General features: G+C 36.6%; 2 protein-coding genes across 7 annotated transcripts in view; one reads left to right on the plus strand and one right to left on the minus strand.

The window, feature by feature from the left end:
• Positions 1-10,222, plus strand: part of LOC105135661 (LRR receptor-like serine/threonine-protein kinase GSO2) — a 101,912-nt gene extending 91,690 nt beyond the window's left edge. Inside the window, exons 1-6 of one of the 6 annotated variants that reach the window (XM_011040644.1) lie at positions 4,832-5,305; positions 5,444-5,599; positions 5,725-5,886; positions 6,000-6,158; positions 6,272-6,433; positions 7,661-10,222. In XM_011040644.1, the coding sequence (XP_011038946.1) occupies positions 4,942-5,305; positions 5,444-5,599; positions 5,725-5,886; positions 6,000-6,158; positions 6,272-6,433; positions 7,661-9,888 (3,231 nt within the window). In that variant the 5' untranslated portion in view covers positions 4,832-4,941 and the 3' untranslated portion in view covers positions 9,889-10,222. Of the gene's footprint in view, positions 1-4,831; positions 5,306-5,443; positions 5,600-5,724; positions 5,887-5,999; positions 6,159-6,271; positions 6,434-7,660 lie in introns of those variants that run through there. The other 5 variants (XM_011040646.1, XM_011040647.1, XM_011040649.1 and 2 more) reach the window with 5 other exon arrangements.
• Positions 1-14,967, minus strand: part of LOC105135662 (helicase protein MOM1-like) — a 65,401-nt gene that overhangs the window by 10,675 nt on the left and 39,759 nt on the right. The window lies entirely within an intron of this gene.

Consider the following 14,967-nt stretch of genomic DNA (forward strand, 5'->3'; position numbering starts at 1 on the left):
ATATATATATATATATATATTTGTGCCCTATCAACTCTAATTAAGTCGGACACCTGTTGTGGTTATTATCAGGGCATTAAGCCTATCCAATAGAGTAAAGCATTAAAAAAAAAATATCTGGCCCATGCCCGTTAAGACACCGCCTCTCAAGTCTCAACCCATGCCCAAAACATTCAAGTGCTTATGTTCCTATGCTTTTCAAACTAGGTCTCTGGATCAATGTTGATGTTTATTATAAGTTAAAGCTCTAAGAAATAAGAATATTATAAATATAAAAAGATTTTTAAAATATTTAATTTTTTTTGTTTCATTTCTTTTTCAAAAAATTATTATAAATCTTTATATAGAAAATAAACTAGAAAACCCTAATAATAATGAATAGAAAAAAATAAATTAGAAAAAAAATATTCCTTTCAAAAAGGAGAAAAACTATAAAAGCATCGTAATAATGAATAGAAAAATAAAATTAAAGTAAATTATTTATTTTCCTAAAAAAGTTTCTATATCAAATGTTTTTTTTTTTTTTTTGCAATCAGATTGTCAACTATATTTATTAAATCCACCTCTACCTCTACCCAATGGTTTGACTCTAAAAGTTAAAATCCATGACTGGAGCAAAGTTTTGATTTGATCTAATTTTGACATTATTCTTTAAACAAATCCAAATAACTTTCAAATTAATATGCAAAACTGAATGCATATACTTATATTCAAAATCCAAATTAATGGGTCTTATCCTGATCTATTTATTGTTCCGGAATAAATTATATTGATTTTATACCTGCTCCACATGTAATGTATATTTATTTTCAGTATACTACTCATCTATTATTTCTCATTTTGCAAAATCCTAGCCATTAACTTGAGATGTTAAGTCAAGATTTAACTAGTGTTATGTGTTGGGGTATGCTTGATACGTGGGTAAAGGAGTTTTTCACCTCTTTTACTTGTGTTTATAACAATTTCAAGTGTACGAAAAAATTAATCTAAAGAAGTTTAAGATTTAATCTCAAAAGCGGAGTTAAATGGTAACTTTATGGAGGGTGGAAGGGGTAAAAAAAATGATTTATCAATGGGAGAGATATGGAAGTAGCTAGGTTGGAAGGGTAAAAAAATGATAATGATAAGATTTCAGAAGTAGAAAATAATTATGTCAATTATAATACGACATTAATTGTAATGGGTTTCTTTCACAAGCAAAATTATGATTTTCGTGTTAGAAAAATAATATAAGAAAATAATTTTGGTAGAGGTAACTCTGTATCAAATTTTAGACCTAGAGTGGATTATAGTGATACAAAAATATTGTATTATCCTGAAGAAGACTATATTCAGTATCATTGTGAGAAGGAAAAAATCAATGTAGAAGAACTGAAGCTAAGGAGCAAGAAGTCTAGAGATGCTGCGATTGTACAAATCATAAAGATGTTCTCATGGTTTATAGAGGCAATGAGTTTTTTGAGAAATTCATGACTTTTAGATTCTGCACTCTCTTTTCATATTTGTTTAAAGAAATAATGGTTTAATATTTATTAAAAAAAATGATGGAAATTTTATCACGCAACAATCTTGCTCTATCTATACCTGCAACGTTCTAATTTGAAGCAGATTGAATGTTTGGATGTTTCTTACAACAACTTAAATGATGTCATCTGTCGGTAATTTACCGAAATTACCACAATGACAGTTTTTAGTGTGGCGCACAATAACTTGTCAGGTAAGACTCTCGAGAAAAAGTATCAGTTTGAGACCTTTTGATGAAACAGTTACGAAGGAAATCCTTTCTTGTGTGGATCTCCATTGCAAAACAATTGTAATATAGAAGAATCACCATGGCAGCCAAAGGATAATGATGAACAAGAAGATGATAATTTCATAGACATGGAGTTTTTCTACATCAATTTTGGTATATGGTACATAGTTGTGGTGATGATGATTGCAGCAATTCTTTACATCAATTCATATTGGCGACGCAGGTGGTTTTACTTCATTGAAAACTGCATGTATTCTTGCAATTATTTTGTGGTGGCTAGTTTTCAAAAGTTCTCCAAGTTCAGAAGGTGAATTTGTTACTGGAGAGATGGTTGTTCCTAGTTTGTGATGATTGTTTGTTCTGTATGTCTATCTACCGTCTCTAAGCCCAGCCTTTTCATTTAATTCGTTATTTGGGCTAAAAATATAAACTGGACTTCTCATTCCTGATCCATGGAAGGGAACTGATTTGCATGATTAATCTTTCAACTCTCAAGACTTGTCTAAAAATAAAATGAAAAGTGACCTGCGTCTGCATTCAACTTTCATTCTCGCAACTTTGTTAATTTGTAATTGATTTTTTTTTGTCGAGGAGAGAGGACTTGATTAAGTTGTATAAAGGGAATGATAATACTGTAAATTGCCAAAATCACTACTAAGTACAAACCAAATATTCTATGCGAGTGTGACAACACTCACCCGTATCTACCAGAGGCTGGGTAGATGGGTTTCTGAAACTCTTCTGTGATTAGAGGGGTAAACTACGGAGAGGACTCCAGTTTCAGGAAAATCATGATCTCTGCCAAGTTCCTCGGGTCTGGATAGACGTTTCCTCCGATGCATCTACCTGTTTTGTTTTTACATTTTTGTTTTAATTTTACAGCACCATTTGCTACGGAACATATATAGTGCTTGCATGATTTCTAATTAGACTGCCTCTTGCATGTTTTCATTGCAAGCCATTGATATTGTCTTTTGTTTTCATTTTATTGGCCCACACGGTGTTTATTATAACCCATGGTTGCCTGGGCATTTCTTCAATCATAGAACATATCCGAGTATAAAATAAACGGATCATGTTATCGGATTTCTTAATAATGTTTACCCTATCTCATTTCCTTATTATTTCTTAAGAATCCATTGTTATAGTAAATACGCAAATAACTGTTGGCACTGTCCATCGAAAGGTATCATGAGTAAATTGAAAACCAGGAACGGAATATTAATATTTATGGATCAATGAAGTGAAAGTGTTCGGTTGTTTATTTATCTAGTTTTTTATGTTTTTTTTTTGGAGGAACTGTTGCTGATATTGGAAAGTTTTTGAAAAAAAAAAAGTTTACTTTAGATTTATTTTTCATTACCAATTCTATCAATTTATTGCCTCTTAGACCACCAAGTGATAGTTTACAATTAGATCTATAAATAAATGACATAACCAGTCCAGGGAAAGTTATCAGCTCCATGCCCTCGTCTGTACAATTTTACAATTAAACAAGAAAAAAAGGGTCCAAACCTATGAAGTAGAAGATCATTGTTTACTGGATTAGTACTTTGAAATCCTAAACTCGTTTTGTTATTAGAACAAAAGGGTAAACCCACCCTTTGACTTTGCAACATAGAAGTAGAGTATCCAACTTTGAGCCATGAAGACAGTCTGAGGCGAATTAAGTGATATAATTCGCTACAAAAATCAAATTGGAATTTGCTGAAAGTTCTTATCAAGTTCAACAGTAATCTGACAGATGGAAGCGTAATACTAATTGAAAACAGAAACATTACAAGCATGAAATCTCAAATGACAAGGGTTTTTGTAACGAGTTGAAGGCAAAAGAAAAAAGAGGCTAAAATTGTCTCCTGAAGCTCAAAACTAATGATTTCATTTGTTATTGTTTTTTAAGCCATTGATAGTGTTCTGGCATACTCTGTCTATATACGTCATCTCTGCCCTAAATTTCTCCATTCTAACAAGTCCATGTTTTAATCAATGCATTTTCTTCCTTCTTCCTTCTTTTTTATATATATGGAAACTGTCTGACATGCATGTAGATATCTTATTGGTTGGGTTTTACAATTTACACTTTCTAATTAATTAATTTATAAAACCAGGCGTAAATCACACACACACACACATATATATATATAAGATATTTTTTTCTTGCACCAAATTCATTTTGGGATAGAGATTGATGCAGTGGAATCTTGACTTCACAGGTCTACGAAGAAGAAACACACAAGTGCAAGTGGATGATGAGATTTAAGAGACTTGTCAGAAAATCAATTGTTCGAACAAATGACTTCCCGAGTCTACGAAGAAAAAAAGCAACGTAGCTTACACTACAAGCTGGAGGAACACCCCGTTCCACAATCTTGAAGAAAAACATTAACACTAAACTTAATCATTGATATTGTCTTTTGTTTTCAATTTTGTTGGCCCACACGGTGTCTATGATGGTCATCTCTGCCCTAACTTTCTTCATTCAAACACATCAATAATATTTTAATCAGTGTATATTTTTCTTCTTTCGTAGTTATATAAATATATTTATAAAAAAGAAAATGAATTTGTTTTGAATGGACAAATATATATCATTCAGATTAAGAATATTCAAACAATAATTAATATGGAAGTAAATTAGCCTAACAGATATTTCTTTCTGAAATTGATGATGTTGATAATATATTGGGAATCTTGACCGACATCACAAGTCTACGGAGAAAAAGAAGTGCAAGTGGATGGTGAAGCTACCGGGAAATCACTTCATTCCATGAAAAACGTTGAGGAAGAAATTTTTGTATTCCATAAGATCAAATCAATTGTTCGGAACACATGACTTTCCATGTCTATATATGAAGAAAAACCAGAGTAGTGTACACAACAAGTTGGAGGAATTGACTAGTGGCAGACAGTGATTGTGGAGCCTTAGACTTGATGCATCTATTGGATCCTCATAAATAAGAAAAAAGACAACCACTCACATTGGAACCTAATATGTCAAAAAATAAAAATAATGGATTTTCTTAATCACAAATCCACAAATAATGAATTTTCCAAGTTTAATCACAAATCCACGGATCAGTGGGTATATTTAGTATTGTAGTATAAATAGGACCTCTATGGTTGCCCGAATGCACATATGACATAACAAACAACAATATTCTACGTAGTACTTCATAGAATTATCCAAGATGATGATGAAAAAAATGGGGGCTTGGATGTTGCTAGCATTATTGACTTTGGTTGGCGACTGGTGTGGTTGTTGTTATGGGTGTTTGGAGGATGAAAGAATTGGTCTCTTAGAGATCAAAGCTTTGATCCACCCAAACAGCATTTACATGGGAGATTGGGTGGAGTACAGTAGTAATTGTTGTGAGTGGTCTGGGATCGAGTGTGATAACACTACAAGGCGAGTGGTCTGGCTCTCTCTTAGGCGTGCAAGGGATCTGAGTTTGGGGGATTGGGTTCTCAACGCATCTTTGTTTCTGCCTTTTAAAGAACTGCAAAGTCTTGATTTGAGTTATAATGGACTGGTTGGTTGCTCTGAGAATCAAGGTCGGTTCAATGCTTCTGTTCTTGTAATCGTAAAGTAAATTCATATCATTGTGTGAATCTTATACTGAGATTACGCTGATGAAGTGGCTAGCTGGTGTTTAATGTCAATTATCTTGCTTTGATGTGTTTCTCTTCCAGGCTTCGAAGTCCTATCATCAAAACTGAGGAAACTGGAGGTACTTCACCTAAGTGAGAACCGATTTAATGATGATAAAAACATTTTATCATGCTTCAATGGGCTTTCATCTCTCAAGTCTTTGGATCTGTCAATCAATGAGGTGATCACAGGATCAGGTAGCTTCGATGGTGACCGTTTAATTATTTAGCTTTGAAACATTTTCTTTTCTCCTTGTCATATGATTTAGCTTCTATGCGTTTATTTCCTTCCAGTATGCTTAATTTTGAGAGACACCATGCAGGTCTCAAAGTCCTGTCATCAAGGTTGAAAAAGCTGGAGACCCTTGACCTGAGTGAAAATCATTGCAACGATAGCATTTTTTCATCTCTAAGTTGGTTTTCATCTCTCAAGTCTTTGGATCTGTCATACAATGAGGTGATCACAGGATCAGGTAGCCTCGATGGTAACCGTTTAATTATTTAGCTTTGAAACATTCTCTTTTCTCCTCCTCGTATGATTTAGCTTCTATGCGTTTATTTCCTTCCAGTATGCTTAATTTTGAGAAACATCATGCAGGTCTCAAAGTCCTGTCATCAAGGTTGAAAAAGCTGGAGAACCTTCACCTATATGGGAATCACTGCAACGATAGTATCTTTTCATATCTAAGTGGGTTTTCATCTCTCAAGTCTTTGGGTCTGTCAGGCAATCAGCTGACAGGATCAGGTAGCTTCGATGGTGACCGTTTAATTATTTAGCTTTGAAACATCTTCTTTTCTCCTTGTCATATGATTTAGCTTCGATGCGTTTATTTCCTTCCAGTATGCTTAATTTTGAGAAACATCATGCAGGTCTCAAAGTCCTGTCATCAAGGTTGAAAAAGCTGGAGAACCTTGACCTGAGTTGGAATCAATGCAACGATAGCATCTTTTCATCTATAACTGGGTTTTCATCTCTCAAGTCTTTGGATCTGTCAGACAATCTGCTGACAGGATCATCTACTGGTATCAATAGTAAGTTGCATTCTCTTAAGAAAATTGAGGACTTTATATCTACATAGTAATTAATGATAGCATTAATTTCATCATGTTTGACTGAGCTTTCATCTCTAAAGATTTATATATAAATTGTTTTTCTAATAAGACCGGAAGAGATCAAAATTACGATGATTAAAGGTATATATTGTTACAGCTGTTATTATGGTCACTGTTAGTGCAGATTAATTAGGGTAGCTGGCAGATGCATGGACACGTGTTAGAAGTTGTTAAGAGACGGTTAGAGTTAGTTAACAATATAATAAATCGTGTAATGCATGTGGGGAAGCATATATGCACGTGTTGGATTACGCACGCAAGAAATAACAGAATCATCCTCCTCTTAACAACTTAATTAAGGCATACAACCAACTATCTAGGTGGTGGCCAAGTGGTAAAGACTTGGGATTAAGGGGTTTACCCCCTCTGTGGTCTCAGGTTCGAGTCCTTGGTTGCTCATATGATGGCCACTGGAGGCTTATATGGTCGTTAACTTCAGGGCCCGTGGGATTAGTCGTGGTGCGCGCAAGCTGGTCCGGACACCCACGTTAATCTAAAAAAAAAAAAAATTAAGGCATACAACCATCCCTCAAGACCCTTTCTCTCAAGGATACTGCTTAATCAGTGTTTAGTTTCTTAAAATCTTAATTAATAATATTGAATGGAATGGTTACTATTTTCATCAATTCGAGCACCCTTGAAGAATAGTATCTAGGTGGTACTTCTCTCCCATTAAACTTTCTCCAGAACATCGGAGCATTGCCTGCTCTTAAAGAATTGTATGCTGGTTACTGTGACCTCAATGGCACCCTGCCCGCTCAAGGTAAACTAACAACTCTCCATCCGCTCAAGATTCTTTCAACACTATATATTTTGACTATTTCCTGATAAATTGTATAGGTTGGTGTCAATTGAAAGGCTTACTCCTAACTTTACGCTACATTTAGCAAAGGATAAAATCTAGGGTTTCTCAATCTCTAAAATTTCTCCTTCCTAGAAAACTTTCAATTAAAAAAATTATGGATATTAATAATCTAAATGACCAATCTCATATATATATATATATCTAAAGCTGTTTAAATATAATCTAAAACCGACCTAGCTAATGAAACAAAAATCAACTAAAACTTTAAAACCGTACATAGCAATTACATAATTGATATATTCCTTTTCCCTTAACAATGAACACATGGATATATTCTACAGGCTGGTGTGAACTGAAGAATCTTGAACAGCTACTTCTATCCGGAAACAATCTAAAGGGCGTACTCCCTCCTTGTTTGGGAAATCTATCATCTCTACGATCCTTGGATTTATCTTACAACCAATTGGAGGGAAATATTGCCTCTAGTCACCTTTCCCATCTTACGCAGCTTGAACAACTCTCAGTTTCAAATAACTACTTTCAAGTTCCAATATCATTTGGTTCATTTATGAACCTCTCCAACATCAAGTTCATTGTATGCGATAACAATGAGCTAATAGCTGCACCCAGTTCTCAGCCTTTAGTTCCAAAGTTCCAGCTTCGTTTCTTTAGTTCTTCAAACTGTACTCCAAAACCACTCGAGGCTGGATTTCCAAACTTCCTGCGTAGCCAACATGATTTGGTGTTTGTTGATCTATCCCACAACAAATTCGTTGGACAACCTTTCCCATCTTGGCTGTTTAAGAATAATACAAAGTTAGATCGACTATATTTGAGAGACACCTCATTTATAGGCGGTCCTTTGCAGCTGCCACAACATCCAACACCCAACCTTCAGACAGTAGATATGTCTGGCAACAACATACATGGTCAAGTTGCAAGAAACATATGTTCGATTTTTCCACGTTTGAAGAACTTCATGATGGCTAACAACAACCTTACAGGTTGTATTCCTCCTTGTTTTGGGAATATGAGCTCTCTCAAATACTTGGATCTTTCCAACAATCACATGTCTTGTGAACTGCTTGAGCATCATTTGCCAACAGTAGGCTCCACGTTGTGGTTTTTGAAGCTGTCCAATAACAATTTCACAGGGCGATTACCACTCTCTGTGTTCAACATGACTGGCCTAGAGTACCTCTTTCTCGATGGAAACAAATTTGCAGGACAAGTATCGGGTACCTTTTCTCTTGCACCATCATTTTCGTGGTTTGATATCAGTAACAATCTTTTGTCGGGCATGCTTCCAAGGGGAATTGGGAACTCGTCACTAAACGGCTTTGCTCAGGCAATTGATATGTCCAGAAATCAGTTTGAAGGTACCATTCCAATAGAATATTTCAATTCTTATGGGCTTCAATTTTTAGATCTTTCTGAAAACAATCTGTCTGGGTCTTTGCCGTTGGGCTTCCATGCATCAGATTTAGGCTATCTCCACCTTTACAGAAATCAATTGAGCGGTCCACTGCCACATGCTTTTTGTAATCTCTCTTCGTTGGTTATATTTGATCTCGGCGATAACAACTTAACTGGGCCCATTCCAAATTGGATTGATAGCCTTTCGGAATTGAGCATTTTCGTTCTCAAATCTAATCAATTCAATGGGAAACTTCCTCCTCAGTTATGCTTGTTAAGGAAATTAAGCATATTGGATCTTTCAGAAAATAATTTTTCTGGTCTGTTACCCTCATGTTTGAGCAGTTTAAATTTTACGGCATCAGATGAAAAAACTTCGGTTGAACCTGGTGGCACGTCACAAGATCTTGAAAGCCAGGATGAAAAATTTCCATCCATAGGTTCTAAGTATCTTGCTGACAAAATTTTGTGGGCAAAGATTGATGTAAAAATAGCTGTGGAGCTTAGAGCAAAGAAAAATTTCTACACTTACGAAGGCGGTATCCTTCGATACATGTCTGCTATGGATCTCTCTTGTAACAGATTCACTGGAGAAATCCCGACAGAATGGGGAAACTTAAGTGGGATATTTGCTCTAAATCTGTCACAAAATAATCTCAATGGATTGATCCCTTCATCCTTCTCCAATCTGAAGCAAATAGAGAGCTTGGATCTTTCTCACAACAACTTGAATGGGAGAATTCCTGCACAACTCGTTGAACTGATGTTTCTAGCAGTTTTCAACGTGTCGTACAATAATTTGTCAGGAAGAACACCGGAGATGAAATATCAATTTGGTACCTTTGATGAGAGCAGTTATAAAGGGAATCCTCTTCTTTGTGGACCTCCATTGCAAAACAGTTGCGACAAAACAGAATCACCATCAGCGAGAGTGCCTAACGATTTCAATGGAGATGGTGGCTTCATAGACATGTACAGTTTCTATGCCAGCTTTGGTGTGTGTTACATAATTGCGGTGTTGACAATTGCAGCAGTACTGTGCATAAATCCGCATTGGCGACGCAGGTGGTTTTACTTCATTGAAGAATGCATCGACACTTGCTACTGCTTTTTGGCTATAAACTTTCGCAAGTTGTCCAGATTCAGAGGGTGATTGGGTCTTATCATGATCGAGTGGGCTGCTTTCTGAATTTGTTGCAATCCTCTGTGGGGAAGCAGTCGCATTCCAAATCAATGGTTGCTCACAACATGTTTAGCAATTTGCCTGTGAGAAGTGCTCTGTCGAAGTGTCTGGTTCTTGTTGCTTAGCCTTTCTGTTGTGACATGACTTGTGTTTGTCATTGTGCTTGTATCCATATTTGTTTGTTTCGTTGTTATGTCTTAATTATGTTGCGTTTTGGTCTTAGATTTGGAGAATGAGCAACTAACCAATATTTCTTGGATTCTTGTGATTACTATATCCCTAATAATATGGAATTTATTCACAAGAAATAGTTTACAGTATCGTATTTTCTCAATTAAAAAAATAATTAATAGAACCAAAAGATCATACCAGCAAGGTGAAGTGTGGTTCTACAATAATTTTGTTTGCTTAAAGAACACAAGTCTAAACTTAAAACAGGGCAACGGCATAATCTGTCTTCCTTGCAATAATGTGCTTGATTGCTCGTATTTAGACCTCCTCTCCTGTCCTGTTTGCCTCATCCATGTAAAAAGCAAATAAACAAACATAAAGTTCCATACTTTTAATTGAATTGAATTGCCAGTAAGTTCTTTGTCCATTTGAACAGAGGATTTAGCTTAATTTGTCATATCCCATCATTATTTCAACATCCTAATGAAAATGATCTTAACTTGAAGCTTCGGTAACTAAACTCTAAGCAGTTCCGGCTTGCTTAATTACTCTCTCCAGAGGTATCTTCTTCTAGCAGAACTCCAGCCTTCTGACCTCCAAGATGGACTCAATTAGGAAGAATTTGTGTTAGCCCTGCACATATTTTGTATGTTAGCTATCTTACAGTATGTTAGCTTTGTATAGTTGCAGTGGATATTATAGTATCTTACAGTATGTTAGCTTTGATGAGTTGCAGTTGACAGGATTTACTGGTATCAATAGTAAGTTGCATTCTCTTTATCAAGAAAATTGAGAACTTTATATCTATTTCACAATCAATATAATGATAGCACTTCATCATGTTTGACTGAGCTTTCATCCCTGAAGATTTATATCTATGGAGCTTTCAACTTATCCATAAATTGTTTTTTTAATAAGACAGGAAGAGATTAAAGTGAGCTGGACCAAAATTAGGATGATTAAAAATTACGAGTGACGATGTATAGAACGGATACTTGCAATCTATCTTCTTCCTTAATCTATGCACTGTATATTTTTTTGATGTAAAATTTGAGAATTATATATACATGTTGTAGGTTTTCAACTCCAACCGATGAGGCTGGGAAAGTCAGAGAACCTTAACCCGAGTGCCAATCAATTGAACAGTAGCATCTTATCAATTCTGAGTGGGCTTTCATCCCTCAAGTCTTTGGATCTATCATTAAATAAGTTGACAGGATCAGGTAATGATACACAGTTTCTACCTAGAAACCGTGTAAGAATATAATGGTAGGAGGATTACGTAAGAGTCTCTCAATTCTCTGTTTTCCTTCTTCTCCTCCCTTGCTTCTCACCCTTCAGCTTCATTTTGTTAAGCCAAGCTTAACAGATGATTATATTACAATACACAAAATGGATACTTCCAATCTATCCTTCTTGACAAAAACGCAATCTTAAGGAATAAAAACCATCCCTCAAGACCCTTTCTCTCAAGGATACTACTTTAAGTCAACGTAAATTAGTGTTTAGTTTCTTAAAATCTTAATTAATAATATTGAAAGGAATGGCTACTCTCTACCACCACTATTTTCATCGTACCTTTTCTTCCTTCTCTTTCACAGGGACTTTCTTCAATTCGAGCACCCTTGAAGAATTGCATCTAGATCATACTTCTCTCCCATTAAACTTTCTCCAGAACATCTTAACATTGCCTACTCTTAATGCATTGTCTGTTGGCCAATGCGACCTCAGTGGCACCCTGCCCGCTCAAGGTAAATTAACAACTCTCCATCCACTCAAGATTCTTTCAACACTACATATTTTGACTATTTTGAGATAAATTGTACAGGTTGGTGTGAATGGAAGAATTTGGAGTAGTTAGATCTCTCCGGAAATAATTTTGGTGGTTCACTTCCAGATTATTTAGGAAACTTGTCATTTCTACAACTACTAGATGTTTCTAGTAACCAATTTACTGGAAATATTGCCTCCGGTCTGTTGTGTGTGGACACAATGTGGTTGATGGCAACCATGGCAAGAGTCAAATGGTGGGTGCCTAACAAAAAACAATGTTGCCCACCATTGTTGAACAAAAGGAGATGATTGTCTCCCATATCAGCTATAAATAGAGGGTGCAATTGATAGTTGAGACAACACACGAAATAGAGAGAAACACAAAGAGAGCTTAAAGTGAGAGTTGAGTTGAGAAGTTTTTCTCCTCCTCCTTATTTTGTTGTTTGTATTGCTTTTGAACTTGATTAATATAAACCAGAACTCTGTGGAGTAGGCAAGTTGCCGAACCACGTAAATTGATGTGTGTTTGAATGCTTGAATGGCTTAAGAACTGGTATCAGAGCTTGTTCTTGAAAAAGAGGGTGTTTGATCCAAACTTAAAAATCAAAGTTCTCAAAACGTGTTGTTGAGCATACCATCGTGAAGAGGACGACGAGAGGAATCCATTAGTGAAAACTCGGTGAAAAACCGACGTCCTGCATGCCTGCACGCCCTTCACGCGCTGCCACCACCACTGTCCACGACCCTTCACGCGCCGTACACGCGTCACGCGTCTTCCTCACCCGTTTTCTGCAAATTGACCTGCCACGTCATCCGCCACATCAGCAGTTCAGCATAGTCATCAGCCACGTCAGCCGCCACATCAGCAGTCTGACCAGTCAAACTGCCACGCCACCTAACACAGTGTCCGACACGTCATCAGCCACGCCAGCCGAAAATTCACGTGGATCTGACACGTCAGATTTGTGGACCCCACAGTACCTACATGGCTAACACGTCATCACAGCCACTTCAGCATCCTGGGTTTTGTTCTGGTGTGGCACCGAGACTTCCTCCTGCCACATGGCTTCATTTGCAGCGTCCAGTAATCCCAAAGTTTGATTGTTTAAATCTGAGCCATTCGAAGTCCAATTTGGGTGATCTCAGTGTTGTTTCCAACATTTTTTACCATTCCGAACACATCTGTAAGGTCAGATTTTGTAGATTTGAATAGGAGAAAGATTAAAAATGGCTGATGAAATAAAGGCTACGGGAATTGAAAAATTTGATAGAACTGATTTTGGATATTGGAAAATGCAAATTGAAGATTATCTATATGGGAAGAAACCTCATCCTCCTCTGTTGGGAAGCAAACCAGAAAACATGTCAGAAGAAGATTGGCAAATTCTTGATAGACAAGTCTTGGGCATTATCTGGCTATCATTGTCAAGAAGAGTTGCTCATAATGTTACAAAAGAGAAATCCACAGCAAGATTGATGGAAGCCTTGTCTGGGATGTATGAGAAGCTATCAATAAATGACAAAGTGCACTTGATGAAGAAGCTGTTTAACATGAAGATGACAGAAAGCAGCTGTGTTACACAACATCTTAATAACTTCAACACCATCACAAATCAATTGTCATATGTTGAGATTGAGTTTGATGATGAGATTCGAGCACTTATTTTGCTAGCTTCACTTCTAAGCAGTTGTGAAGGTATGAGAACAGCCGTAAGCAACTCAGCCGGAAAATCCAAATTAAAATATAATGACATCCGAGACCTGATTTTAGCTGAAGAAGTACGAAGGAAAGACTCAGGTGAAAGCTCAAGTTCAGGTTTAGCTCTCAACATCAACACTCAAGGAAGAAGACACGAGAGAGGCTTATCCAGAGGCAGATCAAAATCCAGGTACAGAAGTAAAAGCAAGTTTGGACCCAGGAAGCAGGTTGAATGTTGGAATTGTGGCAAACCTGGTCATTTCATGAGGAGTTGCACGAAACCAAAGAAACCTGAAGCTGATTCTGCAAATGCCACTACAAACGAGGTACAAGATGCTTTGATTCTTGCTGTACATAGTTCTATTGATGATTGGGTTCTTGATTCTGGAGCTTCATTTCACTATACTTCACACCATAAAATGATGCAAAACTATACTGTTGGAAATTACGGGGTAGTCTATCTGGCTGATGGACAACCATTGGATATTGTGGGTATAGGAGATGTGCAAATCAAGACAATGAATGGATTTATATGGAACTTGCAAAATGTAAGGCATGTTCCCGAACTAAAGAAGAAGCTGATCTCGGTCGGACAACTTGATGATAGTAGCCATTCAATCCTTTTTTTTTTAGGAATGTGGAAGGTATCAAAGGGAGCAATGGTTTTGGCTTGTGGAAAGAAAACCGACACCCTGTATATGACCATAAGATCAGCAGATATAATTGCCTCTACTGAAGCAAAAAATCAGGCACAACTATGGCATTGTAGACTCGACCATATGAGTCAAAAGGGGATGAAGATACTTCAGTCAAAGGGAAAGCTGCCAGAGTTAAAAAATGTTGATCTAGACATTTATGAAAGCTGTGTTCTCGAAAAACAGAAGAAACTCAGTTTCTTAAAGGTTGACAGGACCTTAAGACCAAGAAAACTAGAACTGGTGCACACAGATTTATAGGGACCAGCTCCAGTAGCATCTCTTGGAGGTTCTCGGTACTATGTGACTTTTATTGATGATTTCAGTAGGAAGGTATGGGTCTACTTTTTGAAAAATAAATCTGATGTGTTTGACACATTCAAGAAATGAAAGGCTATGGTTGAGACTGAATCAGGTTTGAAGTTGAAATGCTTACGATCTGATAATGGAGGAGAATACATTGATGAAGGTTTCAAGGAGTATTGTGCTGTCAACGGTATCAGAATGGAAAAGACAGTTCCAGGCACACCACAACAGAATGGTATTGCTGAACGGATGAATAGGACCATCAATGAATGAGCTAGAAGCATAAGGTTGTATTCTGGGTTACCTCAAACATTCTGGGCTGATGCAGTTCATACTGTAGTTTACTGATCAACCGTGGACCATCAGTTCCTTTGGAGTTCAGACTACCCGAGGAAGTCTGGAGAG

This window comes from Populus euphratica, unplaced genomic scaffold, assembly GCF_000495115.2.
Source record: "Populus euphratica unplaced genomic scaffold, PopEup_1.0 scaffold271.1, whole genome shotgun sequence".
Taxonomy (NCBI): Eukaryota; Viridiplantae; Streptophyta; class Magnoliopsida; order Malpighiales; family Salicaceae; genus Populus; species Populus euphratica.